General features: G+C 50.6%; 1 protein-coding gene and 1 long non-coding RNA gene across 2 annotated transcripts in view; both read left to right on the forward strand.

The window, feature by feature from the left end:
- The window catches only part of LOC141727830 (uncharacterized), a 305,593-nt gene that overhangs the window by 51,087 nt on the left and 228,510 nt on the right, over positions 1-25,996 (forward strand). The gene's annotated exons all lie outside the window — the stretch shown is intronic.
- LOC141727770 (olfactory receptor 14J1-like) lies at positions 10,723-11,655 on the forward strand. The gene has a single exon (XM_074534055.1). The coding sequence runs from the start codon at positions 10,723-10,725 to the stop codon at positions 11,653-11,655; it is 933 nt and encodes a 310-aa protein (XP_074390156.1).

Genomic DNA, 25,996 nt, shown 5'->3' on the forward strand with positions numbered 1-25,996 from the left:
GGGACTCGTGGGCTGGTTGGGATCTATTCTGAAAACTGTATTTTTAGTGCTGTTTATTTTAGTTATAGTTATTGTAGTTTTTAGCATTGTTTTTGGACTAATCAAACGCATGGTTCTCAAATTAATTTCAAGCTCATCTCCCCCTCCTGAGGTCTACCATTTGGAAGCCCTCAGTGCTCCAGTGAATGGCCTGGAGGCCTCAGTGGAAAACACTGACCCTCCTGTAGAAGAAGAACCGATTTACCAACCATGGTTTGGCAATCATTCTGCAACATGAACACAGTCCTCTTCTTTTTAAACAAAACTAGGGGGAGATGTTGCAGTGTGTTGCAATGTCCTGTTTACCCTCTCCCTTCTCCCTCGCCCCTTGCTGAGTGTGCCCTGTCAATCAGGCTAACATACCAGCAAGGCGTCGTGTGATTGGTCCCTCAGGCCTGGGGGACATTGGATAGGTGTCTCTAGTCCCTTGAGACCCTGCCCCTCTCACCTGGTTGGTAACTCACCTGTCCCCTCCCCTTCCCCTGTGCCCGAGCTTATAAGGTTAATGAGACCATGCGGCCGGCATTCTGGTGGCAGCAGTTGCTCCGGGTCAGACCTCTGTACCCATGGAATAAACATCTAGCAACCCTTCAGCAGAATCCACTCCTTCCTTCTCTTCACCATCGCCAGAAGCTCTCTCTCCTGAGCTAAACAGAGTCCTGACAAGCCTGGACTTGCGCCTGTGCCCCGCTGCACTTTCCAGCAGCCAAGGTATCTCTGGGGTAAAACACCACAGTGCTGCCTTTGGCCCAGCAGCAAGGGTCAGAACTGGCCCAGGCACCATCTAACTGGTTATATTGGGATTCATATTCCAAGATACGTGTGCTTATGGTGATTGGCTAGAACTGCTGTCAATGTGCTTTTGCTTTGTGTGATTGGTCAAGAAACTTATAAAGTAAGTTGTCTGGTCTGCTGCCTAGGATGTGAGCTGCTGGCATCTTCCCATTGTTGTAACATTGTAATGAGACTGATGCTGAAAAATAAAGCAGCTTGAGACACGTTCTACAGCAGCCCTGTCTGGTTCGTGGTTTGTACAAAGCCCCCCGCCAGCTTCACCCTGGTCCAACTGCTCCTGCACCAGATTCTGAAGGGTGACCAATTTATCTTGAGGGAGATAAGCTGCTTCTCCCAGACAGGTTTGTCCACCAGCTACGGAATAGGAGGCATAGGACACTCTGCGCCCTTCAGCACCGCGGCCCACATCAAAAATCCGTCCCGATGCGCACCCCCCAGACAGAAGAACATCCCTCCCCCAGAGGTTGGGAGGAGTTGAAGTAACATGAGGCCTGACCCAAGCCGTCTGTCCCTCTGGGTTCGTGACCAGCCCAGGCCTCTGGCTCATGTAGCATTGCACCGTCCCTCCCAGGCCCATGAGAGACGTCCCCACCAGATTCAGGGGCCACTCTGGAGGCCAGGTTGAAAGGGAGAGAACCAGGACGTCAGCACCACTATTGAGAAGCCCGTGGAGGTGGATTTCTGATGGCGTCGCACCAGGAACAGACAGGGTACACAGCATCTCGGGACGGTCCTTGGTCAGGACAGCAGTTCAGCAAACTTGAGGCGGCCCAGTGGATCCAGAGCCACCAGCTCCATGTGACCGGTCAGCTGTCCTGCGAACAGAGGACTTAAAAGGCAGAAGTTGAGCAAGTCGTGTCCCTTTCGGGATTGTGATGGGGGGGGGGGGGTGGGTGTGGAGACCATGGCACAAATCTGCCCTGTGAAATCTGCATCAATGAGCCCCAGGTGCACAATGATGCCCTGAAGGGTGGCACTAGATCTCCCCATCAGGAGAGCACTCATGCCCCCACCCAAGGGATCAAAGGCATCCAGGGGAACCTTGTGTACTTTACAAGATTCTAAGACAAGTGTTGCTGCGGTGCAGACATCCACACCTGCTGAGCCATGGGTGCTGGCTGCAAGCCTGCAAAGGAGACCTCCATCGTCTCCGGGGTCTGGAGAGAAGCTTGTGTCTGCACACGCCCCTCCTGCTGCACGCTCCACTTCACATTTCCCGAGCCCGGTAAAGCCTGGCCATTAACATGAACAGTTGCCTTGCAGATATTGGACATGTGATTCAACCTACCACACGGACCAAAAAAAACCATGGGGAAATTGACATTCGGTGCTTTCTTCCCCTACTTCTTGCTAGCCTGCTTATTCCCCTGCTTTGGCCGCCTGCCCTGCGGTGCCACCCAGACTGGCTGCACAGCGGCAGCCACGGCAGCCAACTTCCAGCCGGAGGGGAGGATGTCTGCACAGGCCTCCGCCATCTGAGAGACAGTAGAAAAACCAGGCACAGCCGCTATGACCCTCCTACAAGCATCATTCCAATTACACCTCACATGGTTTGCAATCACAATCCTCCTTGCCACAGGATCAGGCACCTGCCTCTCCACAGATGCAGTCAGCCTTGCCGCAAATGCCATGAAAGACTCATCAAATCAACCCCCTGCATGATGGTCACAAACGGCTGCCTCGGAGCAGCCATTTCCAGGGTCCAAACAATCGCTGCAAAGCCCAACGTGTGGCACTGGTCAAGCACAAGGGGACCGAATCCAGCCTGCCCCTTAACATTGGCATAAAGTCCGCTGCCCAACAGCATGTCAGCGACAACCCCACACCTTGGGGTCCTGCGGTGCCAGCTCAGCATTCTGCACCATCGCTTGGGCCGCCAAATGACCCCACTTGGTCTCAAAACCGTCAAACAGCACAGGGTCAAAAAGAGAGCGTGCCATATGATAAAGGTCATGAGGCCTCAGCACGTCTGTAGCAACCCTCCGGAGAGTCTGCATAACCTCAGCAGACCCCAAACCATGCTGAGCAAACGCATCACGGACTTCCTTCTTCAGCTTATATGAGAGGGGTTGACAGGTGTTATGAGTAACACCCTTGAGCACAGGGAAAGCCTGGGGACCTTCTGAGAAAGCAACAGCACCTGCCATGTCCCGGCCCTTGGGCCCCACAGGGACAAGAGCAGATGATTGACTGGGAGCCAGGTCAACACCACTTGCCCCTGCGCCCACTGCAGCACCAGCAGAGCCAGAGAAGCCCACTCCATGACCCTGAAGATGCCGCAAGGAAGCAGGCTGACACATCTTGTCAGTCTTAGTATTGGCTTCTCACCAAAAACACCCGGGGTTCCTCGGACACACAGTCATCTGGCATGTGGTAAGCATCCACAAATTTGACGAGGAGGGGCCGCGGTTCCGGGCACCCACAGGCCTCCCGCCGGCCGTGTCAGCATTCGCGCTAAAGGTAAATACTTCAGTGCCCTGTCGTGCAGCAGCCCTGGCAGGGGGCGCCTTGGCGGGCACAGGTGCCGGCACGGCTGGCAAACCCAGTGTGGGCTGGGATGATGTGACCGTGCTCACAAGGGTTTTCAGGATGACAGAGAGATGAGAATGCTGACTCCATGATCAGAAGGCTTGATTTATTATTTTATTATATATATACTACATTGTAACTATACTAAAAAGAAATAGAAAGGAAAAGGTTTCTCAGAAGGCTAAGCTAAAAATAGAATAGAAAAGAATGAATAACAAAGATCTGTGTCTCGTCAGAGAGCAAGAGCAGCTCTGCCGTGACTGGTCAGTAAATCCAAACATCCACAGGAGACCAATCACGGATCCACCTATTGCATTCCGCAGCAGCAAAAAAACCATTGTTTACACTTTGTTGCTGAAACTTCTCAGCTTCAGCAGGAAAAATCCTAATGAAAGGATTTCAATGAAAAGTTGTCTGCAACAGGACAAGACCGGTGCAGGGCCCCTGTCCCCAACATGGAGGAGGGGAGGGGTGCTGAGAGAGGCGCAGCCTGTGGAGCCACATCACTGCAGAGCGACACAAGGGAGCCTGGCAAAGCCAAATCCACCCCGGGGGAACCATCACCTGAGTTGGACCTGTCCTCCAGCACACTTTCCCAGGGCATGTGGGGGAGGGCTCCACATCACACAGAAACTTAAACTCCCCCTCGTCCACGTCAGAGACAGAAGGGCTCCCCTGGGAACTCCGAGGGGTACAAGAACCAGACCCCCACCAAAGATACTCACACTCTTTCCACTGCACCAGCAGTGATCCCACGTCTACAGTGCAATCATCAAAGAGGGCCTCCATGCGGGGGACCCCCACGAGAGACCACTCCTCATTGGAGAACGGCTATGCAGAGTCCGAAAAGAGACCTCGCTCTCGGGCCCACAGGAACAAGCTCTCAAAATCATTCCAGGAAACAGAAACCTGTTTCCACTCCAGGACCCCCCTCCAGAGATCCAAAATGAGGGAATCCTCCTTGAAACCCACAGCGGTTGCCATTACCCCAAGAACAGCAGGCAAAGCACCAAAGAGGGGAGACAATAAAACCTCATCGGCAATCCGGACTCTTTCTCAGCCTAGGCTGCAGTACACTTTGGCAGTCACCAGAAGTCACTAGAGGACAGGAAAGAACAGAAGCGCGCACCGCTTTTCTCAAGATGAAAAAATGTGAAGTTTATATTCTGAATCCAACATTTATAGTTTTCTAAAAGTGACAGCGGATTGGAAGGTGACAGTGCCACCTCTCCAATGACACTGATCAAACCAACAGCCCTTCAACTCTCTCCTCCTCCATAAAGGAATGCAAAACAATGAGTTATTTACAGAAAGTGTGTGAGAAAGTTCACTACAAGAATGTCGACATCAAAAGGCTTAGAAAATCTTAAAAAAACAGGATGACACAGGTTGGGCTAAACTTGGCCTCTGGTGACTGCTTCTCTGGTGACTGCCCCTGCACCACTGGGGCTCACTTGTTTCCTTGCTATGGAGACCATTGTGACACTGCGGAGCATTGTGGAACCAATGGGCCATGGTGACACTTAGGGACTTGTGGAACCAAGAGGAACATTGTGACCCCGCAGGGTATCATGGATCCCAGGGGCCACTGTGACACTGTGGGGCCTCGTGGAACCAAGAACATCTTTCTGTTCTCTTGGAACCAAGAACATGTGGCCTAGTTGGGCCTCACTGTCCCAAGGGGCCTGTGTGAAGCAGCAAGGCTTTGTGGAACCAAGAGGATGTTGCTCCATTTTAGGGCCTTGTGGAGCCAAACGGGCCATTGTGGCATTGCAAGGCCCAATGGAATCAGGGAGACCATTGTGACCCTGCAGGGTCTCATGGAAGGAAGGGGCCATTGTGACACTATGGGAAGTTGTGGAACCAAGGGAATCATTGTTGCACTACTGGGCCCCAATGGAACCAAGGGGCCATTGGACAAAGTGGGACTTCATGGAACCAATAGACAATTATGGCACTGTGGGGCCTTGTGGAACCATGGAAACCATTAAGGTCCTCAAGGACTTGTGTAATCAAGTGACCGTTATGACACCTGAGGGCCTTATGGAAGCAAGGAGCCATTGTGACACTGCAGGGCCCTGTGGAAGGAAGGGAACATGAAATAGGTGTGGCTGCCTTGGCTTCCCAGGGGTCACCTGACAGGTCTGCCTGACCTTGGAATGCTGAAGGCCATTCCCATCTGCCCCTGAAACATTGGAGCTCTGGGCTTTTCTTTTTATGGAAAAGAATTGTCCATTTTTTCCAGGCATCCATGCCCAAAATTAGTATTCCACCTCCAAATATCTGCGTATTTAAGTATTGCTGCCAGACTAAAGTTGCCAGGACAGACAAGTCTGGCTGGTCATTGACTCCTGAGTGGCAGCACTCATCTATTTTCCAAACACTGGAAAGGGCTCTGCGCTTTTCTTTGTATGGAAAAAAAAATCCCTCTTTTCCAGGCACCAATGTTCTAAATTAGGACTCCACATTCGTGATTTCAAATATCCAAGGGTTCCTCCAAGCAAACCTGCCAGGACATACAGGTCAGGCTTGCCTTGGCCTCTGATGGCTGCCGTTCATCAGCTCCTGAAACACTGGGGCTCTGTGGTTTCCTTCCTATGGAGACCAATGTGACATTTGGGAGCCTTGTGAAATGAAGGGGCCATTGTGACACTGCAGAGCCTTGTGGAACCAAGGACAGCATTGTGGCTCTGTTTGGCCGCATGGTCCCAAGGGGCCAGTGCAAAGCAGAAATGTGAGAGTGAGCCCAGCTGTAACTCAGAGTCAGACAGATTTTACCCTGGAAGAACTGGGCGTGAGTTTCAAGTCCTAGGAATCATTTGATTTACTTAGGGTGAGCTTGAGAGTTTGCCCATAAGCCTTTAGTGCTATTATGCTAAGTTGTCCAGGTTCTACTCCTGTATTGGTTTACTGGTTACTTGTTTCTTCTATATGGTTATTGTTCTAGTTTTCTAGCCCCAAGTGTCTATGTTGTGACTTCCTCTTTGTCTCAGGTTTTAGGATACTGCCCCTCCTACTGTGCTCGACTTCTCCATGTTTATTGTTTTTCACCCTGTAATTAAAGTTCTTTTTAGGAAACTCCATCGAACCCACTCCTTTTCATTTTTGCCACCCTCACCCTACTGAAATCAGGAACTCAGATTTGTCGCAGCAACCCTCATTGTGACATTTGGCACCCGAAAAGGCACCATGACATTCAGGGCTCCCTGTGTCAGTCATGTCAGCTGGGGTTAGCTGATGGATAGGTCAGCACTCCCTGGGATTTTGGATTGTGCCAGGCCTGGTGGATTCATTGTTGCTTTGAGGGACCTCAGCCCGGGATGGGCAGAGGCAAAAATGGTTTCACCTGCATAGGATTGCAGGTAGGTTTGGGGAAATGCAAGACATTTATTGCCCATTTTGCCACTGTGTTTTTACAATATGCACCCAAGTCCCATTGTTTATTTGGTGTGTTCTGATGGCTGTTGCCCCTAAGGCGGAGAAGGAGAAAAATGGGGAGCCAGATGTCCGAAGTAGAAAGGAGCATATATGGATGCTTCAAGTTAATTCTAACAGATCGTGACAAAATATTTTCAAAGAACAAATTAAAATCAATCATGAGGTGGATCATTAAAAATTTTCCAGATGCCTCAGCTGATGAAATCCATACCACAGAATTTTAGGACTCAGTGGGAGTTAAACTGTACAACCTTTTGAACAAAAGGGAGCCCATTGCAGCCCACATGCTCCCCATCTTCCACACCATCCTTGAGACCCTTCACCAGCAAGCAATGTCTCAAAAACTCAATCCATTGGTCACTCCTAACTCAGGACCTCCCCTCAAACATGCCTTTCTCAGACCTTCCACAATGGTCCAAGATGGCAATGGCCATGTGGTCTTGGAATATCATGCCCTGGAGACTCAAGATAGAAGGAGCCTGAATGTGGCTTGGGAGTCGGATCATCCTCTCTCCATCTTGGCTCCTCCACTTCCTGCTACCACAACCTTCTCTTGCACCCTGAATGAACCTCCAGACTCCATCCCCACAACTGTGGGTCATGTCCCTACTGTCAATCATTCCACTTTCACCCTGGGCAATGCCTCCAGAACTCTACCCTGGAAGTCCACCATCGTAAATCAAGGCCCTTCCTCCCCAACACCTGACAAAATGGCAGTGCCCTTTGCCTCACCCTCCAGCAATAATATAACCCCATGGTCACAGATACTAAGTCCAACTGTCACACTATTTCTAATCCAAATGTTTCTCCTCCAAGGTATTCTTCCTCCCCGAAAGACAGTTTGGATTCCCCAGAGCCACCTCACCCCTCAACCCCAGAAGGTCCCTAGGAAAGGATTCGGAAATAAGCAGTTAAGGAAGGAGACTGGCAAAGAGTCTCAAAAGCCCTCATTGCCCCCGTATGTTATGAAAGAAGGGGGCAGAATCCCAGGTATCAGCCATTGGTTTGAGGGGAAATCAAGGATCTGTGTAGGGCAGCTAAAGACCATAGGAAGGACTTACTTTATTTTAATGGCCTAATGAGTACCATGTTTACAGCACATCATAACTCCCTATGATTTAAAATGTGTTATGACCATGTTGTTGTCACCTGCAGAATACACCCTGTGAAAAGGGGGATGGAAGTGTTTACTAAATCAATTAATAGCGACTATGCTAATAATGAGACAAGGGCGGAATCAACCATCCAGCTGGAGAAGGACTACACAACCTACCAGATGATCAAGCAGCAGGTATCCTCAGAGAAGTATTTGATGATATCAAAGAGATGGCTTTGCAAGCTTTAATCCAGGTATTGGATGGTAGCACCCCCAATTTGGACTAGCTTGGGTGGCTGCAGCTAAAGCTTTAGGACAATTAGACCATCTTGGGTGCCTGTTAAGTAAGCAAACCAATGCTACCTCCCTCACACTGAGTGGCCTGCTCTCAGATATAGAGACCATCAGACATGCCACCTTGCAGAACAGCGATAGAGTTTTTACTCTGGGCACATGGGCATGGCTGTGTAGAGTCTGAAGGAATGTGTTGCATGAACCTCTCCAGCCACAGCGAGTCAATCCACAAGAGCATTCAGGTACTGAATGAAGAGTTCAAGAAGCTTCAAGTGGAAAACAAAGACTGGGTCAATGAAATCTCCCAATCCAAGGAACTAAAAGGTTGGATGATGCCTATCTAAAACAGGACATTTAATTTTCTTAGCTGTTGTTGTATTGTTAATTGTCTCATGTTTGTTTAGATGATTTTTGAAAGTCTTACAAAATTCTTTCAGTTCCATCTTTTTTGTAAAACAGAAAGATGGAAGATACCCATCACAGGCTCCTCATGGACTGCTTGGAGGAGAGAACTGGAGGTCAGGATGGCACAAAAACCTCTCAGAGACTCAGTGTGGGCAAGGAAATCCTTAAAAGTGCCTAAAAGTATTCTTAAATACATAAAGTACAATAAAAACCCTAAGTAACTAAAGCCATTAATGAGCCCCACTGAGTGTCAGTACAAAGCTCTCCTGGGACTCGTTAAAGCAGATAATTGGGGCCATGATTGCACAAACCTCTCACAGAGTCCGTATCAAAAGGGAAACACAAAGTACCCTAAAATAACTGAAGTAACCTGAAGTACTGATGAGCCCCAATGAGTGTTGTTACTGACAAAGCCTCTCCAGGGACTAATTATAGCAGATAATTGAAGACCATGATTGCACAAAGCTCTCGGAGACTCCAGTGCAAAAGCCAAACCCAATGTCTTTTTAAAAAACCTGCAGTCCCTACAGGGAGCATGAAGGATTCCCCAGGGCCACTCCTGAGCAAGGCTCCCCAGGGACTCCTTCCAGCAGATCCTTGAGGCCACTGGGATGTGGGCTATGGGGGGATGCTGAGGGCAGGACAAGGGGCTGACAGTGCCCAGCCTGGCTGGGGCTGTGCCAGGAGGCCCCAGGGCCTCAGGAAAAGGTGTCTCCTCCCAGCCCTTGGTGGCACAGACCCTGCTGTGCCCCAGGGCACCAAGACTTGGCTTCTCCTTGTCCCCACCTGTCATCACTGCCTCCAGTTCTCTGCTCTGCCTGGGGCCTGTGGACACTTTCTCTGTTGTGTCCCTCAGTGGGACCCATTAAAAGTCCAAGAAACTTTGGAGTTGGATTCTGACTTGGAGTTCTGGAGAGGTTTCTTCAGCTCCCTCTCAGGGACTGATGTTCAGGACCTGAGCACAAAGCCCCAGAGGCTCATTAAAGTCCTTGTGCTGTGTCTGTGCTGCTGAGCTGGGCTGGGCTCCTGGCACAGAGGCAGCTCTTGGTAACCAAGAAGAGCTTCAAAAGCACATTTCTCTAGATGAGCAGCTCTTCTGCCAGCCCAGCAGGGCTGGGGCACTGCCTGCAGCCACCCCGGGCACAGCACAGAGGCACAGAGAGCTTCAATCAGTCAGGGCTGAGAAGGTGCTGAGAAGTGCCTGGGGCAGAATCACTGCCAGCCCTTGGCACAGGAACCTCTGGCTGCAGGACAATGCAGCTGCAGCTCCTGGAGCCATCTCCTAAAGCTCGAACATCCCAATGCCTACAGACCCTGTGAGTACATTCTGTGATTGTCTCTAGTGCAGAGCAGCCAGGGGTGCCCAGGGCTGTCGTGCAGAGCAGGGTCCTGCAGCCCAGGGCGCTGTGCTGGGGCAGGGACTCTGCTGCCTGCCAGGGACAGCTCTCAGCCAGCCCTGGCAGCTGCTCCCAGTGCTCAGGGACAAGATCTGGGTGGGAGGAGACAGCTGGTAAGGCTTGGAAGTGTTCTCCTTGTGTGGTAGGGATGCTGCATTTTTTTAGGAGTGCTTCCAGCATGTCATTGAACTGCAGAAATTAGATTATACAGGGAGCACAGCAGAGAAGGGGCTGCGTAAAAGGGGATAAACTGCTTTTATGTTCTACTGTCCTAGGTTGCTGGGATGGAAACTGCACACAGACATTGATCTCTCATTTCAGGCTGAGAAAAATAAAAAACATTCTCTGAGATCTTGCTAAACCAGGCACTGACAGATATCAGCACAGGGGCCTTTAGGAGCAGCATCAGTGTCACATTTCTAGCCAACTCTGGGTTGCTCTGATGCTGCCTGCAGAGCCAGAGCTCTCCCTGGGCAGTGCCAGAGCTGGGAGGGGTCTGCAGGGCAGAGCTGAGCCCCCAGGGCTGGGCTGGGCTCTGGCAGCAATGGCAGGGCCCAGCCCTGGGCACAGGGAAGCAGCTGCTGGCAGGGACAGCTCCAGGCAGCAGAGCCCTGGGCAGGCAGAGGGGGGAAAGTGCCCCCAAGCTGTGCGGGGATATTTAAAGTCCTCTCCAAACACAGCTATTCCATGATTACTTTTCTTACAGAACCCCATGCAAGGACAGCAGAAATGTCCAACAGCAGCTCCATCAGGCACTTCCTCCTGCTGGCATTGGCAGACACGCGGCAGCTGCAGCTCCTGCACTTCTGCCTCTTGCTGGGCATCTCCCTGACTGCCCTCCTGGGCAACGGCCTCATCATCAGCGCCATAGCCTGCAGCCACCACCTGCACACGCCCATGTTCTTCTTCCTGCTCAACCTGGCCCTCGCTGATCTGGGCTCCATCTGCACCACTGTGCCCAAAGCCATGCACAATTCCCTCTGGGACACCAGGGACATCTCCTACACAGGATGTGCTGCTCAGCTCTTTTTTTTTCTGTTCTTCATCTCAGCAGAGTTTTTCCTCCTGACCGTCATGTGCTACGACCGCTACGTGTCCATCTGCAAACCCCTGCACTACGGGACCCTCCTGGGCAGCAGAGCTTGTGCCCACATGGCAGCAGCTGCCTGGGCCAGTGGCTTTCTCAATGCTCTCATGCACACAGCCAATACATTTTCCCTGCCCCTGTGCCAGGGCAATGCCCTTGGCCAGTTCTTCTGTGAGGTGCCCCAGATCCTCAAGCTCTCCTGCTCACAGTCAAACCTCAAGGAACTTGTACTTATTGTGTTGTCCATATGTTCTGCATTTGGGTGTTTTGTGTTCATTGTTTTCTCCTATGTGCAGATCTTCAGTGCTGTCCTGAGGATCCCCTCTGAGCAGGGACGGCACAAAGCCTTTTCCACCTGTCTCCCTCACCTGGTCGTGGTCTCCCTGTTCATCAGCACTGTAATGTTTGCCTACCTGAAGCCTCCCTCCATGTCCTTCCCATCCCTGGATTTGGCAGTTACAGTTCTGTACTCGGTGGTGCCTCCAGCTCTGAACCCCCTCATCTACAGCCTGAGGAACCAGGAGCTCAAGGCTGCAGTGTGGAGACTGATGACTGCATGCATTCACAAACATTAAACTGCTGGCCAATTACGCCAAATCACTTGTAATAAAAGTCTTATTTGCTACTTCTTAGTTTCATTATGGAAGCTCTTCTTCTTTGTTTTACTTTTTTCATATTGTCCACAAATAAATGTCATTCCTTGTGCCATTTCTCATTTTGTTTCTCTCCACCTTCCCTGTGACCACAGACTCTTTCAATGAGGGGCCGCACACTCGGTGGCTTTAAAGAAACTAAAGTGTCTCCCAGAAGAGTTTTCTGCAAAGATGCCGTTTTGATGCCTATTATGGAGCTGCAGCAGCAATGTCTGTGTGCAGAGCTGGGGCAGATCAGTGCTGGCACAGCAGCTGTGCCCAGCAGCAGCAGCAGCACTTGGTGTTGCCAGTGCTGCTGCCGTGGCCCTGCCCCGCTGCCCTGCTGGCCCTGGTGTTGCTGCAGGGCCTGAGTGCTCTCGGGGCCGGGCACAGCCCTGGGGGTGGCAGTGCCGGGGCTGCAGCAGGGACAGGCCATGGGCACTGCTGGTGCAGCACTGATGCCCCAGGCCAGGCCCTGGGGGCTCCAGGCTCCTTGCCCAGGCTCTCTCAAGAACACAGCCAGGCCAACGCTCAGCACAGAAAAGCCCCGTGAGCAGCCCCAGGCTGGCCGTGGGCAGGCTGGGGGCAAACAGCATGGGTGGGGCTCTGCAAGGGCCCTGGGGCACATGGGAAGGAGCAGCAGAGCAGGGACTGATCCATCCCCAGTGCGCTGGACAGCCCAGGGCAGTGTCCCAGAGCGTCCTCATGGAGCTGCAAACAACATCCCCCCTCTGCAGCCCTGGCCTCTCCCCCAGCTCACACAGGTGCCCCATCCTTGCAGGCACAGACACGGCAGCACTGGCTCAGCAGCCCATTGGCATTGCACACAGCAGGCACGATCACCCCCATGCTGTTGGTAGGGGACATGAAGCTGAGGGAGCACAAATGCCATCAGCCCCTGTGGCCAGCAAGGGCTGGGGGACACCAGGGAAACCACTCAGCTTTGTCCTGGCCTCTGCAGTCAGCCAGAAAATTTGTTCCCATCAGCTGGGAGTTTCCTGTGCCACTGCAGACTCTTGGTCAGAGCCAGGGCTGCCTGGCAGCCACCCCCAAACTGACCCGAGCATTTCCCTTGCTTTACCTTTGCTTTCCTTACTCTTTCCCTGGTATAAATTTCTTCCTCTTGCCCACCCCCGTTCCCTGCCCTGCAAACAGCCCATCCCTGTTTGCCCTTTCCTCTCTGGCCCCACTCCCCATTGCAGTTCCTGACTTGGCACCATGGGAACGTCCCTTGGGCAGCAGGATCATCCTACAGGTGCTGCAGGAATTGTCTGCAGGCTCCTGCAGTGCCTGGTGCTGCTCCCTTGCCAGAGGCACCCCAGGCCAGGGGGGCACATCTGGGCTGCTGTGTCTGGCTCTGGGGCTCCCTGTTCTGGGCAGTGAGGAGGAGCTGCAGAGGCTCTGCAGGACTGACAGGATGGGCTTTGGGGCTGGCAGGAGAAGCTGAGGGACCTGGGCTGCTGGAGCTTCTGAAGAGGAAGCCCAGGGCTCCTCCTGCAACTGCTGCACAGGTGGTTTAAGAAAATCACAGAATCAGCAAGGTTGGAAAAGACCTTGAAGATCATCAAGTCCAACCTGTGCCTTTATACTGCCCTGTCTCCCCTGAGCCTCCTCTTCTCCAGGATAAACAACCCCAGCTCTCTCAGCCACTCGTCACAAAACTTTTGTTCCAGACTCCTCCGCAGCCTTGTTGCCCTTCTCTGGACACACTCCATCCCCTCCATGTCCTTCCTATATTGGGGAGCCCAGAACTGGACACAGCATTCAAGGTGCTGCCCAAGCAGTGCTGAGCACAGGGGAAGAATCACTGCCCTGCTCCTGCTGGCCACACCCTTCCTGATCCATATTAGTGCCAGGGGTTGGATGAGGGAAATGGTGGGGAGGGGGTGGGGACAAAGTGTTATTGATTGTCATCCATAAAGGGTCTTGACTTTCATATCTTTTCTGACTTCATTAGAAGCTTCTGCGGATCAATATCAATTGGACATTTATTATATCAATCTATAAACTGGAAAAGAAAACAGGGCAAAATAATTCTCTCTGCATTGTTTTCAGTGGAGTATATTGCAGTGTCAAAATGTTCTCCTTGGTTCTACAGAGCCGCTTGGTTCAATGAGGCCTTGAAGTTTCACAATGGTCTTCAGTATTTCATAAGGCCCTGCAATGTCACAATGGACCTTTGGTTCCACGAGTCCCACACTGTTCCATGAATCCTGAGTTCCATGGGGCTCTGTAGTGTCACAATTTTCTCATTGGTTCCAGGGTGCCACACAGTGCTGCAATTGCCCTTTGGCCCAACAGGGCCTTATAGTGTCCCAGTTGACTCCTTGATTCCATGGGGATGCAAAGTGCCATGATGGCCCTTTGGTTTCACAAGGCCTCAAAGTGTAAAAATGGCCTCCATGGTTTCACAAGGCCGAGCTACATCACAATGGATCCTCGATTCCATGATGCCCCAGAGTGTCACAACAGCCTCCTGGGTTCTGCACTTTAAGAATGCCCCCTTGGTCCCTTGGAGCCCCACAATGTCACTATTGCGCCCTTGTTTCCATGAGGCCCTGCAATGCCAGAATGGTCCTTTGGTTCCATGAGGGCCCATGTGTCACAGTGGCCTCCTTGGTTCCATGATGTCTTGTAGCACAGCAATGGCCTCCTTGGTTTCACAGTGTCAGAATGGCTCCTTTGTCCCATGGAGCCCCACAGTGTCACTGTGGTTCCTTGATTCCATGAGGCCCTGCCATGCAACAATGGCCCCTTCGTTACAATGGGTTCCAAAGGCTCATAGTGGTCTCTGTGGTTCCACGAGGCCCTGCAATATCCCAACGGACCCCTGGTTCAAAGGGACCTGCAGTGTCACAAGGCTGCCTTAGTTCGCGAGGCCTTGCAGTGCTGTAGTGGCCCCTTGGTTTCATGAGTCAAAGCAGAATCAGAATGGCCCCTTGGTTCCATGGAGCACCACAGTGTCACCATGGTCCCATTGGATCCACAGGGCCCCGTAGTGTAACAATGGACCTTTGGTTCCATGAGGTTCCACTGCATCACAATAGACTTTGGTTCCATGAGGTTCCTCATTGTCTCAGTGGCCCCTTGGCTCCATGAGGCCCCACAGTGTCCAAATGGTCTCCTTGGTTCTGTGAAACCCTACAGAGCCACAATGGACCCTTGGTTCCATGAGCTTTCGCACTGTCAACAATGATCTGAGTTCCACAGTGTCACCATGGATCCTTTGTTCCATGAGGTTCTATAGCATAACATAATCCCCTTGATTCCAGAATGTTCTGCAGTGTCACAATGGACCCTTGGTTCCATGAGCTTTCGCACTGTCAACAATGATCTGAGTTCCACAGCATCACCATGGATCCTTTGTTCCATGAGGTTCCATAGCATAACATGACCACCTTGACTCCAGAAGGTTCTGCAGTGGCACAATGGACCATTGGTTCCATGCAACCCCAAACTCTCACAATGATCCCATGGCTCCATGAACTTCCATACTGTCAGCAATGGTCTCCCGGGTTCCACGAGGCCTTGCTCTGATACAGTGGACTCTTGCTTCCATGGGGTTCCACTGCATCACAATGGAACCTTTGTTCCATGAGGTTCCAAGTGTCACAGCTGGATCCTTGGTTCTGTCAGCCTCTGCTGTCACCAAATGTCCACAATATCAGAATAAGACACCTTAACACTAATTTAGTGTTTAAGAGAGCATCATTTATTCAGGCCTAAGGTCCAGTGAGTGATGACTGCTTAGGTGGACATGTGATTCTACCAGTGTATTGCTTATATACAGTCACTATGTGTATATTAAAATTTACCCACTTCCATAAAACCAACCACAAATTCCCAGATTCAGTCCTTGATTTTTCTATCACTGCATTCTTGAGTCAGATGTCTTCATCTTCTCTTCCAACCACTCCTGTTGGGAAAGCAGCCCCTGACTGCCTCGTTTCTCTGCTGAAAGTCCACAGGCACTGTAAAGATTGAATTAACCCTTTTGGTATCAGCCCCAGGCTTTGTGTGGGCCGGCAGAGGCAGGCAGGAGCCAGAGCTGTCAGCAAAGGAAGGGCCCAGCCAGGTGGGGCAGCCAGGGGATGCCGACAGCCTGCAGGGACAGAGGCGCAGGGCAGGGACACCGTGGGACAGCCTGGGCTGCACAGGGCACAGGGATGGGCAGCAGCTGCAAGACAGCCCTGCCAGAGCCAACTTGGGCAGCACTTTGGCAATGGCAGACAGAAAGAGCACCAAAGCCCCAGAGGCTCATTAAAGTCACTGTGTCTGTGCTGCTGAGCTGGGCTGGGCTCCTGGCCCAGAGGCAGCTCCTGGCAAGGGCAGCGCTGCAGAGAGACAGCTCTGGCCAGGAGCAGCTCCTGTGCACAGCCCAGCAGGGCTGGGGCCCTGCCAGGGCCCCTCAGGGACACCAGCAGGGCACAGACCGAGCTCACAGGGGCTCAGCACTGGCAGGAGGGGCTGTGGGATGTCCCAGAGGGGGGCTGTGTCACAGCAGCACCTCTGTGGCTGTGTCACAGAGGCACAGAGCAGCTGTGATGTCAGCAAGGAGCTGTGTGACAGCACAGAGTGGGCTGTGTGAGGTCACAGATTGGGCAATGACATCACAGAGTTTTTTGTGAGAGGTCACTGAGCAGCTACAACATCATAGAGAGGATTCTGTGACATCACAGAGCACGCTGTGACATCATGCCATGGCTGTATGACATCTCAGAGCAGGCTGTGATGTCAAAATATGTGCTGTGACATTACAGAGTGGCAGTATGAAGTCATAGAGAGGGTTTATTGACATCATTGAAGGGATTGTTACATCACAGAGCTGACTCTGGTGTCATAGAGTAGGGTGTGACACCATAGAGCAAACTCTGCCATCAGAGAGGATGGCTCTGTGACATCAGAGAGTGGGTTGTGACATCACTCGGTGACTGAGTAACATCACAGAACTGCCTGCGACATCACAGAACTGACTGTGATGTCACAGTGTGACTTTGTGACATCACAGAGTCTTCTGCCACATCACACAGGAGCTGCACGACATCACAGGATGACACCTCAGAGTAAGCTCTCTGACATCACAGGAGGAAGCGTGACATCACAGATGGCTGAGTGACCTCACAGGGGCTGTGTGAGGTCGCTGGGTAGGTCACTCTGTCGAAGGAAGGAGACCAGGACACCAGATGGTCATCAACAGGTCTGATTTATTGATTGATTCAGCAACCTCAATACAGTGCCTAATGAGCCTCATACATATTGCAAAAGCTGAGCTCAGGATTGGCTATTCAGCTACATGTCAACCCCGCCTAATTTAGCCTTTAGCTACATTCCTGTGGTTAGCAAGAATAGCAACTTCTGCAGTCCACATCCCGTTCTTGTATAACTTCAGCATTTTCTTTGTCAACAAGGACACCCTGCTCTTGAAAGGGCCTCTGCTCTAGTTAGGACATCTTAACCAAATTGATTTGGCTGTGTCCCCTCTCCTCAAGCCACTCTTTGACAAAACTCTCCACACTTCCCCTGTTTTGTTCTTGGGCAAGGAGGCTAGTCTGCCAGGATTTTTCTATCATTCAGCTGACCATATTTTGAATACAATTAAAGATACAAGGCAAAATAAGAAAAAGCATCAAAATCACACCCAGTACCCCTATAGCATATGTCACAAGGTTTCTCAGCCACGGTCCAACTCCTAAGCTTTTAAGCCATTCATCGATCCTAGACCTTCTTCTTCTTTGAGATTGTAAAGTCCCTACTGTAGATATTTTATCTTAGCATGAATAGATACAGTGTGATCGGACAAATTCATGCAGCACATTCCCTCAAACTCTTCACATCCATTTTAGCCGTTGTGCTAAAAGCAAAAAATCTATAGAGGCTCTATTTTGCAAAACAGCATGATTAACACTTTGCACATCTGCAGTTAGCATATCTAAAATTTGTGATGTCTTGTTTAACTCGTCCTTGGCCCAGCATCCCAATTGCTTTGCTAAGTTCATAGCTTTATTTGCAGCTCCTCCTGGCAAGATAGTTGAAACTATCACTTGTTTTAACTCAGTCCAAAACCGTGGGTCTCCTATCTGGCTGCAGTCTAAGTCATGCAGGCTGCGTCTCTTCCTGCTTGAATTTTGACTCTATTGCATTAATAAAGACACATTGGGGTGAAACAATGATATTTTTCCCAAATAACAAGGTCCACCCTGTGGCCTGGCTGGTATACTATTCCAAGCTCTGTCTCCACAAATTAAAAATATCCCTGTGGGTAATTTCATCGGTGCCGTGATGTTAGTGCCGTTACATTTGCTGTAAATCTGTTTAGACACTGTATCCAAACTGAGGGATGAATCCAGGGTAGCCCATGTGTCTCTAGGCCGATGTAAATTCTGGGGATCTAAGGGATCAAAACTGAACCATTCGCCATTTGAGGTGTTAGTCATACTGGCGTTTGCACTTCCAAAGAGATCCAACTCCTCTGGAGGAGAATGCAAGGTAGTATTAAGTGATAAGATTATTAAGCATTGGCGGTAACCATCAGTTTGACTTGCAGTGTGACCTGGCGTGGATGAATTAATGTTTGTCATATTGCGCATGCATAGAGTTTGATTATCAATCAGATTGCAAAATTCCCCAGGAGACCACACTGGGACTCCCACCAAGCATGTTCGAAATGGATTAGTAACCCCTCCAAGGCTAAGACAAAGCGATGATTGGTTATATTGATTAGCAAGCGTTATCCATATATTATCTCTTGGCTGATTAAAGCGCGTTACTCCTACCGCCCCATCCGTCACAGCACTGAGCAGTATAACAAAAATAAGCCTCATTTTTCTGTTTTCTTTCTCGCTTTCCTTTTCTTATCTGTCTTTAATCTCACCGATCCTAACCTTTGCAATCTCCATCTCTGTAGGGCCTTGATGCAGGAGTCCAATGCCTGATCAGGATCTCCTTTGATGGGTCCTACAATTGAATGCTGTGTTAGAGGCACCAATTGTCTACACCTAGCAGAAGCTATGTATGACTTACTTTGAGCTTTAACTCTTTTCACAATACACTGTACCTCCCACCGGTAGTAGGCCAAGATTTTCTGCTCAGGAGACTAGTAAAGATCTACAGCCAGAGCCGTACCTAGCCCCGTCTGTCTCCTTAGTTCCCTCTGCCAGTCTTCCCCCCATGTGTAGTCATGCTTGCAGGTGTTACACCATAAGCCCCAGATCCCAGACTGTTCTAACCAAAAGGTTCTACCACAACCCCCACAATATAGAGCTCCCCACGCAGCACAACAGGGGCTGCAACACTCAAGGCAGCGCTCCCTCGCTGGTCCTTTTATGTGGAAGGTCGATAGTGCTTCAACAGTGTCAGTGTCAATCAGTTCCTTGGCCATCCGGTAGTGGCGTGTCACTGCTCTGTCCACCGCTTTCTAAAGTCCCTTCAATTGCAGTAATAAGGGTCGTAAGATCAGCGGCAGCTTCTTCTTTAGACGCTCCCTGTCCCCCTCCGTAAGATTGTCTACCAGATGCTGCATCAAAGACAGGTTTAGTCCACTTGGCAGGCACCCACAAAGGCCCTGTTGGTGAGGAAACACAAAGATATCCCCGACCCCAATATAGCACTTTTGCGGGCTTTTCCCATATCCCTGTGCTTGAGTTCTTATACTTCACCCAGATTTCTGTTTCCTTACCAGTTTCCTGACTTGATCTTGGGTGATGTTTAACTGCAGGGGGGCCATCGTCCTCCCCAAAAATACATAAATGATTGATCACATATAAAACTTTAGCCAGGCATGCTTGTGGGGCCTTTAAATCCTGGTGTTTGTCAATATATTGTTTGAGGGTACCATTTGCTCTTTCTACTACTGCCTGTCCTGTGGGGGAGTGCAGAATACCTGTCCCATGCTTGACAGACCATTGGTCCAAAAATTTTTGGACCCTAGCACTTGTGTAAGCCGGACCATTATCTGTTTTGATACCTTTTGGGACTCCCATGACAGCAAAGCAGCTCAATAAGTGCCTGATCACATGTATCGCTTTCTCTCCTCCCTGTGCTGCAGCCCATATGTAGTGGCTATATGTATCTATGGTAACATGCACATACTAGAGCCTACCAAACCTGGCTACATGCGTGACATCCATTTGCCATTTCTCATTCATTTCTAAACCTCGAGGATAAACTCCGCAGCCCAGGCCTATTCCCCCATTATGATAACTGCATATTGGACAAGCCCTGACAATGGCCTTGGCTTCTGACAAGCCCAGATCAAAGCTCCTCGCCAACCCTTTCACATTTTGATGGTACCTACTATGGGCTTCTCTTGCCAATGTATGCTTATCAACAGGACAAGAGTTATCAATGGGTAAGGTAACCAATTTATCTGCACGCTCCCTTCCCCTAGACGTTCAGACCACTTATGACTCCTGATATGGACTACAGAGTACACTGCACTTCTATCCCTGAGAGCTTTCCTTAATTGAACCAGGAACTCATACAGCCGTTTGTTATTCACTTCCTTAATTGCTGCTCCTTCTATACGTCTGGCTACTCCAGCGACATACATGGAGTCTGTGACCACATTCAAGGGCTCATGCAGATTGGACATTGCCCATACTACTGCTAACAATTCTAAGGTTTGTAGGCTGTCTGCAGGGTCTGCTATAAGAAGTTGATGCCTCCATTGTCTTTTTTTTTTGCCAAGTGACAGCAGCACGTCTTGATTTCTTCCCTGCGTCTGTGAAGGCTGTGGTGGCTCCTTCTATGGGGCGCTCTCTTCTCAGCGGCTGAGTGATCCAGTCCCATTCTGTCATCCATTGCAGGACCCTGGGCACTAACTTGCTTGTCTCCACCTTTGCAGATGATGTCAATAATGCTTCCTGTAAGTCCACTGAATTAACCAGGTACCAGTCCAGCGTCTCTTTTTTCATGGGTATCCTAATGGTGGCAGGTTCTCAACCGTCCACTTCAGTAATTCTGAGATGGCCTTTTTTGATCAGCGCAGCCAATTGTTCAGTTTTTGCAAATATTGTTCTCTTATGTTGTAATGGTGGTGACAGCCATTCCAATACCCGTATCTCCCCCGTTTTGTTTTCATATTGGGAGAGAGCGCCAAGCAGGTGACAAGGACTATTCCAAACGGTGAGGTCAATTGGGCAATCTAGCTGTCGACGAGACACATACCCTTGTCATACACAATTACTGATTTGCTGTAGGGCAGCATGGTGTTGCTCTGTGAGGCATACAGGGGTAGTGGGGTCAGTGCCCTTTAACAAGGGTCGCAGGGTCTCCAACAAGTGATTTGGTACTCCCACTATGGGTTTTAGCCACTGTAAGTCTCCTAGCAACTTTTGAGCATCATGTAGAGTCTTAATGTCCAAGTGCAGTTCTAATTTTTGGGGCACCACTGTTTGGTCCATTAGAGTCCCTCCCAAATACTTCCATGGTTTCGTGGTCTGAATTTTCTCTGTGGCAATAACAAGTGAGGCTGCTGCAAGAGTGTCTTTGATGCTGTCAACTTGCAAAGGGGAAAATGGCTGTTGCTGCGCGAACCAAATATCATCCATGTAATGATATATTATGGTAGCTGGCCACTGCTGCCGTAATGGCTGTAATGCAGCGTCAACATAAAGCTGGCACAACGTGGGCGAGTTGTGCATCCCCTGTGGCAATGTCGTCCACTCAAATCTAATGTCTGGTTCCCCACGATTTATTGCTGGTAGGGTAAAGGCAAACATCTTCATGTCATCGGGATGCAGTCCAATAGTGAAGAAACAGTTCTTTAAATCAATGATTAAAAGTGGCCAATCTTGAGGGATCATGGCTGGGTTCGGAAGACCAGGTTGCAAGGCCCCCATCGGTTCCATCTGGTCATTCACAGCTCGTAGATCGTGTAGCAGGCAGTATTTCCCTGACTTCTTCTTGATCACAAAAATGGGTGTGTTCAAGGGACTCGTTGAGAGTTGTAAATGCCCCTGCTCATATTACTCCTTCACCAATTCATGGGCATGTATAAGACTCTCCCCTTTCCAGGGCCATTGCTTAACCATCACCGGTGTATCTGTTTTCCAGGTGAGGGGAATGGGGAAAGTCCAAGCAATGGCAATTACCCCAAAGGGTGGTGATTGGTCAACACCACCCCCAGCTGTGTTAAAACATCCCTGCCAATCAGGCAAGAGACTGTAGGGGGCAACTGAATGACTGAAAACACAACAGACAGTTGTTGCCCATCAATGCGCACTGACAGAGGTGGTGTTTTGCTTGCCAAAGTAAGTCCTCCTACTCCCGTGAGCATGTTTGTTGATGGGAGCAGGGGCCAGTGTTGTAGCCATGCTTCTGGCGATATAATGCTGGTGTCTGCTCCCGTATCCAATAATCCATAAAGGGTTATGCTCTGGTGTCCATGGGTAATTTCAACTCTTTGTTTTGGCCTCTCTTGAAGATTTACAGTCAGGAGTCTAATACCAGTAGAGCCAAAACCCTTTCCATCACGCTTCTGTCCAGTAAGTGATGGAATACTCGATGTCATCTGTGGTAGTGGTACCAATTGTGCGATGCGTTGTCCTTTGGTTATCTTTATCGGGGGATAAGGGGTGTAAGCCATGATTTGTATTTCTCCGGTATAGTCTGCATCTATGACCCCAGGTAATACAAATAGTCCCAGCATAGATGTTGAAGAGCATCCGAGCAATAAGGCTCCACATTTTTGTCCTTGTAGCGTGAGAGGGCCGTTTACTCCAGTTGGTATCCTTTCTGGGCGATTTGTCATTAATGTGACATCTACTGCTGCTGATATGTCCAAGCCGAGGCTCCCTGCTGTTGCTGGCTGCAGACAAGAGGTGGCGCTGATGTCACGGCTGCAACTTGTGTCTGGGCGCCGTTTCCCGATCGGTGCCGGCAAGCCGTAGCGTTGTGGGAGCTGGATAGGCAGTTTTGGCACCACAAGCCAGTCGCTCTGCATTCTCGGCGCATGTGTCCCCCACTGCCGCATCGGTAACATCTGGGGTATGTCTTTGAGCCTCCCTGCGTGACTGCCATTGAGCCATTTCGGAGAGGAGCAAGACCGGCTAGCACTTGGTTTGGAGCGGATTCTGCTTGCTTTTGCAGCCCTACTCCTAATTCCTTTATTGCATCTACTAAAAATACTTGAGAGGCTGCTGGCTGTAATGCCATTCGTTCTAATGCTTCCTCAATGGTCCAATTTGCTCCCAGAGTGGCTAGCACCCTTTGCGTGGCCGGATTGCTATTCTGTAAAGCACACTGCTTCAATAGCGCCCCCTTCATTGATTCTGCTTTACCGGCCCGGTCTATAGCCGCGGCTGCTTTGTCAATAAAACTCCCAAACAATTCCTCTCTCCCTTGTTTTATGCTCATGTACGCCGGCAGCCCTCCTGGCTCTTTAACCCTTTCTATGGCCGCACGTACCAACCGCATGGCTTCTCTGAGCTTATCTGGTCCTGATATCAACTGTACCTCTGTGCGCAGGTATGCCCCTAAGCCCATCAACTCATCCACCGTCACCCCCTGCAGTGGGTCCCCCTGAGCTCTCTGTGTCCCGACCGACTCGTTAACTAAAGCCTGCCAATGTGCATGAAACAACAGTTGCTGATCCTGAGTGAATATTAGCCGCACTATTCCCCTTAAATCATTCGGGCACAAAATTTGCGTGTTAAAGAGGTAATCCAGCATTTGCCTAACAGGTTCGCTTTTCACCCCAAACTGACTGACTGTGGACCGCAACTGAGATAACAACTTCCAGTCTAATGGGGTATACTCCACCAAATTCTGTGTATGGTTCCCCTGAGCATCATATTGTGGCATGTATGTGACCGGGCAAGCTAGAGCGGTAGCTGCCTCCATTGCCTCATTATCCCCCATTTGCATTGCCTCCCTTGCCAGAGCGGCCCAGGCCTCCCTCCTTTGTTTGGCCATCTCCCACCATGGGTCACTGAGTGGCTCTGGTTTATGACCTGGCTCTGCGAGACTTCTGCACTGTTGGCACCTCTGCGCAGGCTGTTTGGGTGGGGTAGGTGGCAGGCTCGGCTCGCGCTCTCGGCGGGGGGGCGGCACGCTCAGTCCGCGTTCCCTGTGGGGGGGCAGCGGGCTCAGCTCGCGCTCTCCGCCGGGGGGTGGTGGGCTCTGCTCTCTCCCCCTACGGGGAGGCGGCGGGCTTCGCTCGCGCCCCCCTCTCCCTCTAGCCCCCAGCTCGTCCTCCTCCTCCTCTGACAGAGGAGGTGCAGACGGCCCCGCCGCGCCTGCAACCTGATCCGGCATTCCACCCTGTTGTGAATCCAATGGTATTAACACCTTGTTTACCGAAGGCGCGAGAGGGTCGTCCTCACAACCATAGCCTATATTCTTCTTATGAGCTTGTGTCGCCGTTTCTGCCGCCTTACGCTCAGAAACATGTTGCAGTAATGAGTTATGTACTACACGCCATAGCTTGCCCAATTTCTTTGCTGTTTTATCATCTTCTAACACCGCCTCCCACAGTATATCCCCAAACTTTCTCCATTCAGCAAGTTCATGAACTGTGTGTGGGTTGAGAAACACTCCTCTAGCATAACCATAGGCTAGCAACCCTGGGAGCTCCTTTTTTAAATCTATACATTTTACTCCTCGCCTTTCTAAATACGCGGCAAAGAGTTCCTATGCGGCTTGCCAATCCACACCTCTTATTAATTTTTCGTGAGCACTCTTGCAGCTTTCTAGGCTCCGGCCGCACGTGGGTGGCTTGAGTCACCGATGTGAACCCCAAGGGTGCTTCAAAGGTCCGGCACCATCTCGGCTGCGAACGAGACCCAGCTCCAACTTCCTTGACCGTGGCGTGCTCTTTTCCCTTTTTCTTTTCTTTCGAGACGAGGGGTTCAACGTTCGAGGTCACCATGTGTCGGAGGAAGGAGACCAGGACACCAGTTGGTTCATCATGGCCCGCTTTATTGAAAAAGTATCAAACACTTATACAGCAAATAATAAGCTTATGAATATTCTGTAAGCCAAGCAATCTATTGGTTAAAATATAGCATTAACTCATCCACATTCCTTTGAGACTACGTTCTCTATCTCTCCTGCCTCACTGTCCATTTCTTTATCATGTTTTGAGAGAATCAAGGACACATTATCTCACACCTGCAAGATTTGGAACTAACTATGGTCTTGTACTTTTCCATTCTCTATCCTGTTACAGACGCAAAAAAGGCCTCTGCCTGTCTCTGCCCTAGTTAGGACATCTTTCCCAAATTAATTCGGCTGTGTCCTCTCTCCTCAAGCCACTCTTTGACAAAACTCTCCACACTGGGGACCCCGCCGCTGGTCACAGCAGCCTCTGCCTGGCTCCTGCCTGCCCACACCGCGGGCATCCACGGCTGCTCCTGGCCATGGAGCTCAGCCAGCGCTGCTGCTGGCTGGGCTTTGCTGCTGCTGCCACCCAGACACTGGCTTTCAGTTCCATCTCTATTGTAATAGAAGAAGGGGTCATCAGCCACTTGTGCAGAGGTGGGTCAATGTCTGTGTTGTTTAGAGAGCATGGCCAGGGGGCTCGGAGGCAGAGGAAATGACATGCTGGACTCAGGAGGGGCTGGAGGCTGCTGGGCTGCTCCTGGTTGTGAGAGTCTATCCAAAAATCATTCATTTTTTGCCTCACAATTGTCATGAGAAAAGACCACTAAAGGTTAAAAACTCTTGAGCCAGATGGGAGAGAAAGTCTCATGCTTATTCAGTGTGTTCACATGTGGTGTTTGCAGAACATGCCATGCTGTATTCGAAAGGGGCATGCTGCTGTTTTCTGAACAATGTTTTCTGTACTTTCTCCTTACCTCCTGACTTGGCTGGTCTGAGCTCTGGGGTGGCTCCCCCCTCCAAGACAAGACCCCTCTTGCCTGCCTGCAACCACCATGACAGACAAACAGAGATGCGAATCCTCTCATAAAGGAGCCAAGACAAGACAAGAAACTTCCTTGGCACCCCCCTGGCACCCCCTTCCAGAGACTGGGACTCACCATCCCCCCCCGCCTGCTCGGGGAGGGGGGGAAAAACTGCCCAGAATAAACGTACCTGTGAGCATTTGGCCATGAAAACAATGGAATAACCTCTCCCCCTCCTCCTCTTCCTATTCTTTTCCCCTCCATGGAAACCTAATTTTGGCCGCCCTTCCCTCAACGAAAAACGGTATATTTTTGGGGTGCAATCCGACCGTCCTCTGAGATCTTCCTGAGACGTGCACCAGTGAGTTTTGACGGCTGGACCCCCGAAGGACAACAACACCTTCTTTCCTCCCCCTTCCCTTGTCTTACCCTTTTCTTCC

The sequence above is a fragment of the Zonotrichia albicollis genome, unplaced genomic scaffold, assembly GCF_047830755.1.
Source record: "Zonotrichia albicollis isolate bZonAlb1 unplaced genomic scaffold, bZonAlb1.hap1 Scaffold_254, whole genome shotgun sequence".
Lineage (NCBI taxonomy): Eukaryota > Metazoa > Chordata > Aves > Passeriformes > Passerellidae > Zonotrichia > Zonotrichia albicollis.

Coding starts and splice junctions, on each gene's coding strand:
- LOC141727770 (XM_074534055.1), top strand. CDS start 10,723: ATGTCCAACAGCAGCTCCATCAGGCACTTCCTCCTGCTGGCATTGGCA.